Here is a 16,554-nt window from a genome sequence, read left to right as displayed (position 1 = left end):
ACTACTTCTAATACTTATTGAACAATGATGTAAATCGGATCACTAACACATGTTCATTTACAACTCAGTACAACATTATACAATATCTAGGAGGGCACACTTGATGTAATTTTTAGATAACTTGATGTTTTTATTAACTTAGGAAAAAGTACATAATACTCATTACCTGTGAAGTTGCAGATGCAACAGCAGTACATTAGGAATGGTAAGAACTAAATGACATACACAAACACAGTAGTACTTACATTTTATTGAACTAAATCCGAAATGTTACATACATGTTTCACATTTGCAATTGCAGCAGTGTCAGTTGCCAGCAGATGGCTGTCCTTAAACTCTTTTTATTATTTCTGATTTTATTGACTCTAGCAGACAAGTCAATAAATGCATAACTGCATGATATCCTTATCTTTGTATCACTTTATATCACTCTTTATATCAGAGGCAACAAGGGGGGGGGGAGCAGAAGCCAGGGCTGGGAGGGGAACCATTTTAAAAGTCAGTTCCCCCCACACCGGCTTCGTGGTGCCACCTCCCCCCCTCCCCCCTGTGTGTGTGTATGGGGGGGGGTTGCTTTCCGACAGCAGCCTTTGTCCGCGGGGGGGGTCCCAGAATTCCCCGCAGACAGAGGCTGTTGAGGAGAGATGGGGCAGGGGAGGCTGCTGCCAGATGAGCCTCTGTCTGCTGCCAGCCCAGGCCGCCATGGAGAGAGGCTGCCTTGTGGCAGCTGCCCCTGCCCTCTCTCCCATAGCAGCCTTTGTCCATGGGGAGCTCAGACCCCCTGTATCAGAGGCAACAGCATGGGGTGACAGGGCTCCCTGGGAGTGGGACTAGATTGCACTGGCTGCCAGCCCCACTCCTGATTCATAGGCTGAAACAGAAATACAAGGTTTCCTGCTTTTTCAAGTCCTAGTTGATTTCTTAGCTTTGATATTATTCACGCAAATGATGAAAATGTTCTCTCTATGTCTGCAGAGGAAGCTACTGCTGTGAAAAGTTAGCAACTGAAGGAACTCTATTTCAAGGTGCCTGGCTAATTATTTCCACCAATTCAGGGGAGTGACTTGGTTCACATCATCATCAGTAAACATGTACTGATGAAGTCATTGGTGAGCAACCTGCAGCCCACAGGCTGCATGTCCCACTGGGATGCCACCCAAAGCCCACAGGAACCTGTGTCTTCTGCCCTCCCCACAAACCTCTTGCACATTGGGGCATGGGAGCTCCCCACTTCCTAGTCCTCTCCCCTCCCTCCCAGCAGGCAAATCTCTTGATTCATGCTCCATCCCTGCTCCTCACTCCCTCCCAGAGCTGGAATGCTGCAAATCAGCTGTTCGCAGCATTCCAGCTCTGGGAGGGATAGGGAGGAACAGGTAAGTGCGGGGGCTCCAGTGCATTAGAGGTGCATGGAAGAGGGGCAGGGCCATAGGGCCGCAGATGGAACTGCAGTGGGCCACGGGCCACTTGCGCAGCCCACGCACTACCCATCCTGGATTGAGTAGTTTCACTCCAGCTCTGAAATGTATTATGACTGGCATAACTGGGAAGTGATTTTGAGATGCCAGCAGCATCTTCCAGGGTGGATTTGATTTAAATCAAAATTTAAATCACTAATTAGGAAGATTCTATTTCAATTATGGCTTTCTACATAAAAGTGTATTCTTGTTGGTTGTTATAACTTTAATACATATTTTTCACATCTCAGAGATTTCATTTTTAGAAGGTACACACTATACATTTTTAAACAGTGATTTATTTTGAAAACTTTTCGGACTAGTTTTATAGCTATATCAGAAAATAAACAATTGTTTGGTTATTTCATAAATATCTGCTTAAATTACTTCGGTAAATGAAGTCATTGGGAGGTGAACTATCTCCAGTTCAACAGGTTAATCATTAATATTTGGAGGATTTTCTTGTCATGCTGTATTAGGAGGAAACCATAATCAGGCAGACATTTGAATTAAAATTAACTAAAACTACAGTATTATGTATTCTAGATTTTTTTTCTTCAACAGCAAACATAATATTTTAACAAGACAGGTATATGAATTTTTGAATTTAGTTAGTTAAACATACAAGTTTTTTTTGAAATCAGGTTTGTTTTTGTTAAAATTTTTAACAAAAATAAGTTAAATTAAAATATTTAAAAAAAAATTAAATCAACTGCCAGCCAGGTCAGCAGGAGAAACTTAAACTATTGGCTTCTGCAGCTAGCTCATTGACTTCTGCAGCAAATGTTCTTGCTTTAGGTCCTAAATGGTTTCTCAATTTGGAATGAATTAGTTAAAAGGAAGAAAACATTTTTTTCCACTGTCAGAAGAAGCAATTGCTGTTACAAGTGAGATTATCATTTCAACAGTCTTTGAATCCAAGTGCTTAAGTAACTTCCTTCCGTTTCTTTAAAACATCATCAGCAAACATATTTCTTGAATGGTTCACCCTTAACTCTGAAGTTTATTATAGTTGGTACTGTGGAGGGATGATAGTTGGATGCTCATGTCATAGTCAAGTCCTCTTCTGTCCTCTTCAGCATTTAAGGATTGACCCTGGTGCTGAGTACTGAGAACATTTGCAAGAAAATGAACTGGAAATAGTGCTTGTCCCATTCATTTTTTTTAAATGCTTGTAGTTTAACTCTGTCATTGCATATTTTTCTTTTTAAGATCTCACTCAGTTCCTTTCAAATTTCAACAACATCAGCAATAAAACAGCTAGTTCCCTGCATTTTATTCCAGACTACAGAAATAGGCTTCAGAGTACTCAGCAGGTGTTCAACCTTTCTCTGAAGTCCAGTGTTGAGAACTGTGGCTATGACAATGCCATCTGTTTTTATCACGGTTTTGGTCACAAACTGTTACCAGATTAGGCCCGTTCAACTCAATCCACTGCTGAGTTCCATTGCACGTCTAGTGGGAGTTAGCTTGGTTGCTCCCTTTTTTTTCAGAGCAGCTGCTGCAAAATGGGGATGTGAAAGGTTTCCCGGTTAACCATAAGGGCTGGAGCAGCTCCCCACCCATCCTGCTCCTTTCCATGAGTGGGGCTTTACTGGCTTTACTGTGGCTGGGAAACCTCCACCCTGGGAGCGGAGCCAGCAGGGGCTGGCAGCTTCGCTCCTGGGGAGGTTTCACTATGGACTCTGCAGTATAAAGCTGAATTAAGCTGCTTAAATAAGTTAGCTTTATACTACAGAGCCCACAAATAATCGCTAAGGGTATGTCTACACTTGCACCTTAGTTCGAACTAGGGGTGCAAATGCAGGCATTCAAAATAGTTAATGAAGCGGGCATTTAAATATCACGCGCTTCATTAGCGTGATCTCGCTGGCACGCTAGTTCAGATCACAGCTCATTATCTCAGGAGACACAATTCACAGTTTGAGAACTTCAAAGCTAAGGAATCTCTGATGGCTACTTCTAGACTAAGCACTGACTCTAAATATATACAGAAGCCTGTGGCACCCCTAAGATTGGGTCCCAAATCCATGAACTGTTGGAACTCATTTACGAAACATTTCTTGAAACATTACATGAATACATTGCCTCATACTATAGAATTAGAATTTATAATCCCAATTCCATGATCGCTTTGAACTAGAACGTATCATAATTAAAACTATCTTTAGATAGGCTTTTTGAGGGGGAAAAAATCTTTTATAAAAAAAAAAACGCCATTTTTATCTACCCTGCATTTAATCAGTTAACTGATTAAATAGGATTTGTCTTCCCTACTACTGGGATTATTGTTCAATAGCTCAGGTGAACAGTGAACTGAGAGAGGCGACTGGGAGGAATATCTGAAAGGCCTAACACAGTTATGTGTTTTGGCGCCACAGTGGCTGATGAAATCCAGTGTTGAAATTTGTGAGGTGATGCATTTGATGCTACTTTTTTGATATTTAACTAACCACTTGGGGGGAAGGTTGTGACTGGAGAGGACCAGGCAGTTGAATATAAATTTCTGCAATGGGTGTAAAAACATGCATGATGAAAACAATACTGAAAATACTATAATGCTATCATATAATTTAGTGGTATCCCTTTCCCTGGAATATTATGTTCTTTCTGATAACTCTGTCTCAGAAACAGGCAGTGAAATTGACTATAGGCATGATATGAGACAGACAGGCACCGTTTAGTGTTTAAGTTATTTCATGTCTGTGCACTACAGATATTTTTGCCTCTTCCTCTGTAGCATCTGGTACTGCCACTATAAAACAGAGTAGTGAACTAGATGGACCTTTGAAGTGAAATCCTAGCTCTAGAGAAGATGTTGGGAGTTTTGCTATTGACTTGAATGTGACAGGATTTCACCCTGTTCAGATTTCATTATGAGAATTTTGACTGTTCCTACAAATAACAGACCCATGAGCTGTTACTTGATTATTCTGTTTAGTCATTGTTTGTTGCCAGTGTCATGTGCCTAACTATAGAAAGCTCTGGCCCCAATAGTATTTTAATGACTTTGGAAACAAGGTAATATGGATGGAAAACTGAGTATGGAAAAGAAAGAAAAAGATATCTAGGATGAAGAGTCGCTTCTTCAGTAAATAAAAAAGGTCCAAAGTTGGATGTAGAAGCTCTTTATTGCCTGCTGTATAGATCTGCCTCTTTTCAGATACAATTATATACCTGGTGTAGAAATTAAATAGATACTTCCTGCCTGCTTTAAAAAGCAACCGAAAAGTCCTGACAGTCCTGGGCCACCTTAATAAGCAAGATAGATCAGGTCACTTCTGTTTCCTTTTTAGATTTGGGAGAACTCTACTTAAACTATGTGGGACGAATGAGCAGGAAGTTTAGGTGTCCTGGAAGAGTCCTCCATTTATCGTCTCCATGACAGCTGCTGAAGGGGACCAACCTGGTGATGTACGTTTATGACTGTCCTTTGCTAAAAGAGTGTTATCAGTTAGGAATCTATCACACCTGCGTTTCACTTCTCTACTCCAGGATTAGGCAGATAGTTTCTAGAAATATACCAGCAAGGATTGTTGTGCTGTTGTATTTTAGGAGTTGTCTGTTAAGCAGTCTGTATTAGATTTAATTCAGATGTATGCATTGCAATTTGCTATCCAGCTTTATTTGAATAGAGTTCTGAAAACCTACAGTAAATATTTTACATTCTTAACTACATACTTAAATTGACTATCCATTATTTTGCAGTCCCATTTACAAAGCAGTAAGCATATTAGTAATGGTGTTAGATTATTCTTCCTGTATTACATTTCATGTGAATAAGCAACTGAATATAATTTAGTGACTAAGCAATTTTTTTTCTAAACATTATGGCAGTACAAGAACTGCAAAAGCGGCGAGGAGTCCTGTGGCACCTTATAGACTAACTGAAGTGTTGGAGCATAAGCTTTTGTGGGTCTTTGCCCACAAAAGCTTATGCTCCAACACTTCAGTTAGTCTATAAGGTGCCACGGGACTCCTCACCGCTTTTGCAGATTCAGACTAACATGGCTACCCCTCTGAGGCTATGTCTAGACTGCAAACCTCTTTCAAAAGAAGCTTTTTCGAAAGATACTTTCGAAAAAGAGCGTCTAGACTGCAAGCGGAACTTTCGAAAAAGCAAGCCGCTTTTTCGAAAGAGAGCACCCAGGCAGTCTGGATGCTCTCTCTCGAAAAACCTGTTTGCATTCAAGAACGCCTTTTTTTGAAAGAGCACTTTCGAAAAAAGGCGTTCTTCCTCGTGAAATTAGGTTTACCGCCGTCAAAAGAAAAGCAGCGTTCTTTCGATTTAATTTCGAAAGAATGCGGCTGCAGTGTAGACGCAGGTGAAGTTTTTTTTGAAAAAAGGCTACTTTTTTCGAAAAACCCCCTGAGTCTGGACACAGCCTGATAGTACAAGAACTGTAGCTTAGCCTAACTATCTTTGATAAGAGCCCCCAAATAATCCTGTTAGAGCTGTTATACTATATTAACTTCACATCTACTGAATAGGATATTAATAAGATTATCAAGATCAAGTATTTAAATTCACTTTACACTGCAGGGTGTGTGTGGGTGTGTCTGTTTGGGAATAAAGCTACTGTAACAGATAAAAGTAAATATAAAGGAATTGGGATGAGGAAAGACTTTTTAGGAAAATAAGTTATTTTCTCTGATGTTAGATTTACCATCTCTAAGGATGAGTAAGTAGTCGTGTGGTTAATGCACTTGACTGGGATTCAGGAGAATTTTCTTCAGTTCCTGTGGGATCTTGGGCAAGTCTCTTCATTTTTCTGTGCTTCAGTTTTCCTGTCTATAAAACTGTGATTATATGTCCTTATCATAGTGTGGCAGATTGAGAGTAAACTAATCAGTACAAGTGCTCAGATACCATAATAAGGGCCATCTAAGAACCCGGATAATCTCTCTTGTTTTGCCTTCATCAGGATAGTATCTTCCTCTTGCCTGCTCTTGATACTGCACCACTGTAATTAAATTTTTGGTCCCTTGAAATATCAGAATACTGTGTTTTGGTGTCAAATCTGAAGACACCCAGAGTTAAAGAAAAAAAGTGGTCTCCTAAGAGCAGCTGGATTGTACCCTCATTCTGTGACTTTCTGCAGGCCTGTTAGGAGATTGACTGAGTTAACTATATTCTCGATGGTAAATCAAATATGTGCAGCTTTAGGTGGCTGATATTTCTATCACTTGTGACACTGGTGCTTCAGGGCGGAGAGGAGCGTTCTTCAGTAAAATACAGAATGCGGCATATTTCTGGAAGTCTCTTGTGATGCAGACTAACGAAGAGCATCAGTATGTTTGCCGCTGTAACCTCTCAGATATGTCCTCCTCTGTACTGTTTGCTTGTGGTAGGGATCATCTGGCAGCTTCTGGGCAGTGGCGAGAGCAGCCCTGAGAGTTTCCAAGACCCCCACCTAGAGACTATAGCGAAAATTGCATACACAAAAGGGAGGAAGCAAAAGAAAGCAGCACGTTCTGTAGATGCTCTGTTCCTATTGCAGCACTGAAGGACTAAAATAATCCTGTCTTGTAATTGTCACTGGTATTCTAGTTACCATTTGAAAGAAAAGACTGGCATTCATTTTATTTGGGAACAAGGGTGTTAACACAGATGAAAATACACAAGCGAATTAGTGCACTGCGGAAGATGAAATGCTTCCTCTGTCAATTCTCAAACACTATTAAATCCGCCCAGTCTAACACCAGTGCTTTGATGTCTGCCTCTTTCTTTGACCAAGGTATGGGAATGCAGTATTCTTAACGGTGAGTTACTTGATCTAAAATGCTTGATTAGTTGCTTTGCTTCTAGTACTTACTTTGTATAAATATGCAGCTCAGTACTACTTTCAGGTTAATAATAGGGAAGCTTTTTTTGATTACTTCTATATGTTTTGACCTTTCAGAATGAATAGTTTCAACTTGCCTTATAAGAGACAGGTTCCTTAGATTTGTTTTTCCTTAAAAAAATGAGTTTTACAGACTTAAAGGAGTCGCTAATTTCCTATTGAGGTTGCAAATAAAGATTTTTATTTTTAAATTTAAAACTAAAATATTGCAAGCAGTTTAAAATATGTCATCTTGATACTAGAAAAATAAAATACAAGTAGATCAAGCATTCAGATTTGGACTTGTCACCTTCAGAAGAGTATTTTTTGGAGGGCGTGGGGATGCTAGCACTAAAACTTCATTCACTGGTGAAGGTTTCATGCAGCTGATTCTATAACTAAACAGGAGCTGTGCTAGCTTCCTGGTCCCAAATCAGACACCACCCACACAATCCCATAAGGTACTAGGAATAGAAAGCAAAGTGAGAGATAATGTTTTGACCAGGAGACCCCTTCAGGCTACTGGATAGAATAGAGGTGATTTCTAGTATATACAGAACGTAAAACTGTTGTGGAAAAACAGGCAATTGCCTACGAAGCTTCTCTGCATGTATTTCAGACAAATTATGTTCAAGGACAATAGATGGACCAACAAATCTCAAGAAATTCAATTACAGTCCCCTAACTTAGAATTTCCTGGTGTTTGTTGCAGTATAACATGATTGTAAGGCTTTAAATATGGGGTCTTTATCCTTTTTTAGAATGGCAGTCAAATGTGCATTAATTGACATGACTCGCAAGTTTGGTCATTCCTATAAAAATACACTTGGGCTTGCAAAAATATGTATTCTGGTTTGAATGTGTAATAGTTTCAAAGCACACCTGGCCAAGTAAGAACTGAGACTGCTTTACTCATATCGGCTCTGGTCAGGTTCTAAAGCCAATTTTTACCTTTCTAACTTGTAGGTGGCTCCTTCTGACCATGGCTAGCTCAGTTGTTCGTGCAAATACTGATCGATCATTCAAAGTATACTTCATTCTGTACCTTTGTTGGTATTCAGTGAGGGATGTGAATGGGTAACTGGCTAACCAGTTCCCTAGTAAGCATCATCCTTACTGGGTAACGGTTAAATAGTTCTGGGATTTTACATCCCTAATTCAATGTTTACTGCAGCCACAAAGTATCCATTTTGACTTGGCATGAAGCTTTGATAAATATTTTCCTTTAATACTGCTTATTAGATCAGGTAGTTTTCTCAAACTTGCAAATGCTTTACATTGCCTCCTATCAATAATTTGCAGTAAGTATTATTTCCCTATTTTGCAGATGCAGAAATAGAGGTTCTAAATTTACTCTCCCCAAAATTAGAGGGCATCAGGATTTGAACTTGGGAATTCCTGACTCCTGCATCCACTCATCCTCCTCATATTTATTTGTATTACCGTAGTGCCTTGGAGCCCTGGTTATGTTGAGAATGCTAGGTGCTGTACAAACCATAAAAAGGCTTTTCCTGCCCCTTACCATCTAACTTGTGAAAGGTGTACATTGAGCACTATACTGCTATTTTGAAATCTTTTTTAAAAACTAATCTCAAACATCAGCATTAGTGACAGGCAAATATCAGTTTAGCCAGCAGTGAGGAGGAATGAATGGATGTTGTTACATTTATTTTTCTCCCTTTTAAAAAGTATGAAGGATAAACTTCTGTTTTGTTGATGAGGGAGTCAGAACATAGTATTGTCTCCTTAATGTTGTGACTATCGGTATATTTAGAAATAAGCGTACATCAGATCTACGTGTTTAACTTTAGGATCATGTTAGTAAGTAATTTCATCATCTCTATTTTCAATTCTCTAATATGCAGCAATGAACACTGCATGCTGGAGAGCAGCACTGAGCTCTGGATCTAACATTTTCTGTGCGTGCCAGAAGTCTGACTTTGCATCTTTTTTTCCTTGATATTTTGCTGTTCATTTTGGCCTGTATCTTTAAGCTGTCTTCACATTGTTCAATTTTGAGACAGTAGTCATTTTGCAATTGCTGCATGTTGCAGTAAATACAAAACTGGATATTTTGGTAATGTCCACAAAGGGCACCACCCTTCTTTTTGGAATAACATCAGAAAGATCTTTTGCGTAAGATCCACCTTAGGCATTTGAAAAACATCTTCCTTCCAAAGTCAGAGAAAAACCATAAAATTTTCTATCTTCCTTTAAATAATAGCGACTTGGTACTTCTGGAGTCTGCTTTCTGTTCTTATAACCTGTATTCCTGACCTGTCTCTCTGCAGAAATCCTTGGAAGTTAAGACATACATGGAATATTTTGCTCAGTTGAATTCAGTATGTCAGGTAGCTCCTCAGAACTCTAAAATGTAAAACAAGAAAACAGAAAAGATCAAGCAACAGCAAAAAATTGTGCAGTGCATTGTACACAAGACTAAAGAAAAAAAGATGTTTTCTGTCTGAAAATAATATATGTACTTTCTGCTGCTGGAAGTTCTTATTTTTGTTGCTCCCTAATGAAGTGAAAAAGGGTCAGCAAATTAAATATATATTTACCATAGTATTGCCAGAATAAACTGAAATATCTCTGCTAGTTGAAGAATATAAATACTGTAGTTTTATGGAAAGTGTCATGTGCTTAAAAGTGAGTTCTTTAAATATGAAGTGTTTATAACCTAGTAAACATCTATATCTGCAGTAAAGGGCACATTTTGGTGCCCTCGTGTACTTATTCTGTATTTTCTGAAGACAATAGTCTGGGCTTGTTCATCTCCAGAATTCATCAAGAAAAATACATGTTTTTGCTGTATTATTTTTTTGATTATATCTTTGCTGACACTTCCTATAGTGTATTGTATATTAAAAATTAACCAGAATGAAAATGCTTTGGAGATTGATTGATTTGGATCAGGGGAGTAAGTTTAAAGGTTAAACTTGAATATTTTAAATTCTGAATGTTTTACATTCATTTTTAATTTAATAGCATGTCATGTGTAGGATTCCGGCACGCTAAAGAAATCTACAAACGTTTAAAGTGATTTATGCTTAGTTTTAATTTCTACAGATGAAATACATAATTCAGATGAAAACAAACATATTTGCATGTGTGCTAGGAATTAATACACATTGATGGGTGTGGGCTTAATTTTCATAATAGGTTCAACATTGCCTATTTTGCAAAAACCAGTTTATTTATTTACATATTGTAGGTTATATTCCATTCTTAAAGAGATGATTGGCAGAGATGAATACTCAGTATATAGAATTACAAAACTTGTCCACTCTCAAAGTGTGTGTGTGGGAGGGGAACTTAGTAAATAATTTTAGCAGGTAAAAACCCAATGTAAAATCTCTGACGACTACATCAGAAAAGTAATGCCTCTATGTTCTTTTAATCATTGGAACTTGAGTGTTGTTTTTCTAGTTCTGCTTCCTTGCATTCCTCGGATGCTGAAGTTTGAGCATGTAAACCCTAGTAAAACAATCTTGCCTAAAGCGTTCAGATGTGTACATACACTCCTGAAGAGTCAAGCCTTGAGATCAGTATGGGTAAAAGGCATGTGTCCAGTTCTGCTATTAAAAATGAATGGCAGAAGTCTATGTGAAATTAGCAGACTGTGTATATACAATGTCAGTATTACCAGAGATATGAAAATAAATCCCTACTTCATAGATAGAGGTGGCCAGAGATTAAGGCTGTTTCTCAGTTTTCAATTATAGAGGACCAAAGACTCCTGAACCAGAGGCAGGAACATGGAATGCTTTTGAGATATTTAGCATCCGATATCTTTGCTATTCTATACCTTTTTTGATAAAGCAAAACCCCACTATTACTGGCTTTTTTTTGTGTGCGCAAACAATTTTGGACATCTGCCCTGCTGTGAGCACTTTATTCTGAGTAAGACTGATGTAGACTAAAAGGAGTCTTTTTCAAGCTGTCAGGAAAGATTTTTTGTTTGTTTGTACTCCATAACCATTTGTAATTTTCTTGACTTTTTGAATAATGGGTTGGAAGAAATGCTGACTCACGGCTTTTTTGTTTTTGGTTATGCAGCGGATATAATTTCTACAGTAGAATTTAACCATTCTGGAGAATTACTAGCAACAGGAGACAAAGGAGGTAGAGTTGTCATCTTTCAGCAGGAGCAGGAGGTGAGTGTTAACCATTTAAAATAAGTTGTGTATTAAAACGGCTTCTCTTTCTCCAAGTGATCTTAGGAGTGAGGTTTATAGATGTATTAAAAACTGTGCTCCTGTATAACCAATATCTAAGATACTGTGAGAACAAACAGTGACACTCAAAGCATCTACTAAAAGAACTAGACAAATGATTGCATTATTAAGATCTTTAATGGTATGGGCCTGTTCTTAAATTGTAGTCTAAGCACAGTTCATAGTGCTAACAAAATCGGATTGAAAACCTTGAGGACCTCTTGAAGTGGTTACTTCAGATAGTGTGCTGCCTTTGGGGGATAATATTTAATGCACGTTTCAGTGTAACTGTTGGGAAACAAGAACTGGTTTTAAGTGAGCTTGTGACCTAAGACAGAGGTTTTCAAACTACGAGTCTCGACCCAGCACTGGGCCGTGAAAAGTCAGGCGCTGGGTCTTGTTACTGCAGGGTGGTTAGGTGACCAGTGGAGGGGCTAAGGCAGCTACCTGCCTGTTCTGGCACCGCAGACTGTGCTGTGCCCCAGAAGTGGTCGGCAATAGGCCTGACTCCTTGGTGGGGAGAAGGAAAGCACGCGGGACTTCGCACTCCCATTGGCTGGGAACCTGCTGCAGGTTGCTTCTGGGATGTAGCACAGTCTGTGGTGCCAGGAAAAGCTGCTCAAGATAAGATGCTCCTGCTGGAGCTCTGACATCCCCAAAGCTGGAGCCCCTCCTACACCTCAAAGCTCTCATCAAATTATGTTGGATCATGGACATTGTGACGGACCGGGCCGTGTCTGGGCACAGCTGAGGGCGCCCGCTCAGGGCAAATTGCTCAAATCCGGGGCTCCTTACAGCCCCCCTGACTGGTGACCTCTCCAAATAGGCCACAAACCAGTCTCACAGAGCGCTTCAGCTGCCTGCCTGAAGCCTCACGAGCAAAACCCCTCTGACACCCCAGCAATATCCGTGCCCCAGATGGCCCCGGGCCTCATACAAAGGTGGGGGGGTCCTAGCACCCAATCCCACCTACCCCGAACAAGTTCTGTCCGGTTCCAAGAAACCAGCCACAGATCCCTGGTCAATTTACCCTCTGGACCATACCCACAAATCACGCTGGGCCAATCCTTTAGAATATATATCTAAAGGTTTATTATTACAATAAAGAAAAGCATGAGAGTAAGGTTATTAAAGTACAGTACGTTACATGCACCGAATCTCCCAGTTCTCGCTGCAGGCTCTAGCAGAGGTGTTGCAGCTGCTGGTTTAAAAGTTCTTATTGCACATCCTAAGATCAGGATGGGTTCACAGGTCTTCCGGGCTCTTCGATCCCTGCAATGCTGCCTCTGGGATGAAGTGCTGAGCTGAGAACAAAATGGCATCGACCGCATGGCCTCTTTATACCCCCTTCCTGGCCTCTTCTGGTATGCAGCAAGTCACCTGGTCAGAGGCCAATCTCTGTGTTCCCTGCTGGCTGCCCTCAGGTGACAAACCCCAATCTTTGGGTGTGTCCATAGCCCATTGAGAGCCAGTGTCCCAGAGGGCTTCGCTACTCAGCCTGTCCATAGCCATGCTTAACCACGTTCAGAGAAATATTCAGCTTCCACACAGATTACAGATTCCTACCTACACACACAGACATTATATACTCACATAAACAGTGTACACAGGATCAGAAAACAACAAGCTCCCATTCAATACCCCACATGGCTCCTTTTTATACCAATTTCTGGGGCCAACACCCCCACCTAGGGGTGCAGCAGCGATCTGGCTGCTTCCCTCCAATTCGGTAATGTGACAGACATCAACGAAAGTTTTCTTTCCTGTCTGCAATAATTTTGCTCATGTCTAAAGAGAACAGCTTATTTTAAGTAACCAAGCGTTTAATGTCGTTTTATTCAGATTAGAATCTGTTGGTAGTTTACAAAATGCATCTATAAAAAAAATGGTTCTTACTTCTTCCATATAAACATATTAATTTATTTTGCATAGTAGTCTGTTTTATGCGCACTAAAAATGAATGGTATTTCAAAACTATTTCTTCAAACATAGGAACAAGGAATTTTTAAACTTGATTTTGAGACACTTTTTGATCTTGAGCAAGGCACTAAACCTCAGGTTCCCACTTGTAAAATGGGACTATTATCTTCAAGGAGTGTTTTGGAGAGTGAAGTGTTTTGAGGTTGGAAGAGTGAGTAGTAGTAGTAATCAGGGCTCGCCGAGCTGCGGCAAGCCCCGCTCAACAGCCGTGCTGTCCGGCGTTCTGCGCAAGCGCCGATCACCCAAACCTGGCTCTTCCGGGATGTAATCTACTCGCCACGGGCAAGTAGATTACATAGATTGTCGAGCCCTGGTAATAATACACATTATATTGACTTCAGCTGGAGAGGAATAGAGGATGCTAATAAGATCTCTTGTCTCATGCTACTGTATCTTAAATGAATTACTGTGACTTTTTGGCAGAACTTTGTGTAGCTGTGCCTGTTTTCATTATCCTAGAGTTGGCTGACAAGGCAGTCTCCTGTTAACCAAATTTGCCTTTGATCAGATACTGCCCCAAAGTTAAACCTGCAAGTGGCTCTTGTCTCTCCTTAGCATAGCTCACAGGTCTATATGGACTTTTTGCCACTGAACATGATGTAATCTCTCTGATTTAACTCAGTTTACTGATATTTAAATATCCAATACAACCACAGACATTCACATTGATGAAGAGGCTCACTGAAAATGACTGAGCTCTATGAATTAGAGCAGTGGTCACCAACCAATAGCTCGGGATCTACTGATAGATCTTGAAGCCTCTGACAGGTGATCCTGACTGGTTTGGCCAAGAGGCTATCAAGTGCCAGCATTTCAGCTGCGCCTCCCCCCCCCCCCCCCATTGCTGCTCATCTCCTGCCCTTTGCCTTGGAGCTGCCCCTCCTGCTGGGGAGCCTCCTGTTTGCTGGGCAGGGGAGGAAAAGGAGAGGTTCTGATGTCAGGTTGCCCCCTCCCTCTCTGTATCCTTTCTCTGCAAAGCAGACGGGGCACAACAGGACTTGGGATGGAGAGAGTTTGCTGTCTACTTTAGGGAGTGGTGGAGGGCCAGGGCAGGGGTGAGCCTGCCTTAGTCCCACTACATCACCACCCAGGAGCCACCTGAGATAAGCAGTGCCCAGCTGGAGCCCACATCCCAAACTCCTACCGCAGTCTCATGACCCCCTCCTGCACCCGAAACTCCCCTGCATCAAAACGCTATCCCAGAGGTGGCACCTGGAACCCACTCCAACATCCCAACTGCCTGCCCCAAGAGCAGCTCAGAGCCTCTCTCACACTCCAGATCCCTTAACCCAAGACCAGAGCCTGCACCCCAACCCTCTGCCCCAGCCTGATGAAAGAGAATGAGGATGGGCAAGAGAGGGAGGATGGAGTGAGCAGGGGTGGGGCCTCGGAGAACAGGTGGGAAGGAGGCAGGTCGAGGGTGTTTTTATTTGAGGTAGATCTTAGATTGTACTCAAATTCAGAAAGTGATCTTGTGCTTAAAAAGGTTGGAGACTGCTGAATTAGAGTGTGGTGGATAAGAGAAGTGCTGGCCAGCACAAGGTGACTAAGGGGTTAAACTCAGGTAGCTATCAAGAGTGTTAGCAGGGGACCAGAAGAACCAGTGGGGATAAGGTACTGAAATTTGACTTGTATAGATACCTTGCCTGCTCTCTTTCTATGGGGAAGTTAAGCCAGGAGTTGAGAGAAACAGAATGATTTAAACCCAGACAGGATTATCATGCCTCCAAAGAATTTGGGGCATGGGAGTGGACTGAACCAGAAAGCGATTGTGAGTAAATAAAGGGAAACATCTTCAGTTGTGATTAGGGTATTTTTCTTTGTTTTTGTGATTTGTTTGAACTGCACTGTGTGAATCTATGCCTCCTCTTCCCCATTCACTATCTGAGTTGTTCCCAGAGAGCTTCTCTGTCTTCTAATTTGTTTTACTTAGTTGCTCTGTAACACCTTACAATCAAGAATGCTTTATCAAGTATATCTTTTGTCTTGCTTGGGGTACCCCGGGCAAGGAATTGAAGTGTTCCCTCCTGTTTTTTCAGGATTAAATCACTGGATGGTGGCAGCTTTTATTCCTCAGAGCCTGTGACTCTGTGGGCTTTTGTAAGCCGAGCCTAGAGGCGAAGGTATTTAAGGTCTTTGCAGGCCCCCACCTTTTGCACTCGATGAGTCTGAGAGTGGGGAGCAGCCCTGACATAGAGTAACCACAATAAGACAACCGTAGTGGAGTTCATTGCAATGCATTTGCTTGGCAATTTGTATTTTATTTTTAAGACTTTGCTATGTGCTGTAATATACCCTATAAAATAATGAAGTCCTACAATGAAATTTTGCTGCCATGGAGGCTTTGAAGTCTTTTCTGAGAAGTGAGAAGATATAGCCACTCTGTGCAAATTGTAAAGTATGCAGATTGAGATCCTGTTGTTGATGAATAATCGCAAGGGTTGAAAACAAGTTCGTGTACATCAAGTATTAACTTAGAACAAGGATGGAGTTCAGAGATTGGAATAATTCTTAAATGAAAGACAATTATAGCACTTAGACCTTCTAAAGGGCTTTTTCATCTGTGGCTTTTAGTGTGTTACAAACACTAATAAACTGATTCTGTCATTACTTCTCTGAAGTATTTAAAACTAATAGTTGTGGGGACGAGAGAACTTGTGTGGCAAAAATAGCATGCAATAGAAATTGCACAAACAATGCAGGTGACTTACCTCTTTAAGATATGCAAAGCAGATGAAAAGAATTTAGCTGTCAGAGTTGTCTGAATTTCAGTATTGAAGTATTTATGTGCAGTATTGAACGCATCGGGAGTTAAAAATCAAATAACTGTCTATATATAGTTGATAAGGAGGGAGGGAAAAACTTATGAGCATGGAGAAAAATATCTTGAAATAATGATACTTGTATGGATCAGACTTTCTTATTCTAAAATCTATATGTGTGCGTGTGTAAGAAGGGATGAAGACTTACGAATGTGCATCATTAGCTGCCCTTCAAGTTATATTTTTAATGTATAGTTGAGATAGGGATGTAAAAAGTCATTAAAAAAGGTAACTCTGTAACCGCTAAAAATCTGAG

General features: G+C 40.6%; 1 protein-coding gene across 3 annotated transcripts in view; it reads left to right on the top strand.

Moving 5' to 3' along the window:
- Positions 1-16,554, top strand: part of PPP2R2A (protein phosphatase 2 regulatory subunit Balpha) — a 79,512-nt gene that overhangs the window by 40,044 nt on the left and 22,914 nt on the right. For all 3 annotated transcript variants that reach the window (XM_075910813.1, XM_075910814.1, XM_075910812.1), the window contains exon 3: positions 11,339-11,436. In XM_075910813.1, coding sequence (XP_075766928.1) covers positions 11,339-11,436 — 98 coding nt within the window. The remainder of the gene's footprint in view (positions 1-11,338; positions 11,437-16,554) is intronic.

Source organism: Pelodiscus sinensis, chromosome 28 (assembly GCF_049634645.1).
Source record: "Pelodiscus sinensis isolate JC-2024 chromosome 28, ASM4963464v1, whole genome shotgun sequence".
NCBI lineage: Eukaryota > Metazoa > Chordata > Testudines > Trionychidae > Pelodiscus > Pelodiscus sinensis.
The sequence above is the reverse complement of the archived record's forward strand: the minus strand, read 5'-3'. Positions and strand labels throughout refer to the sequence as shown.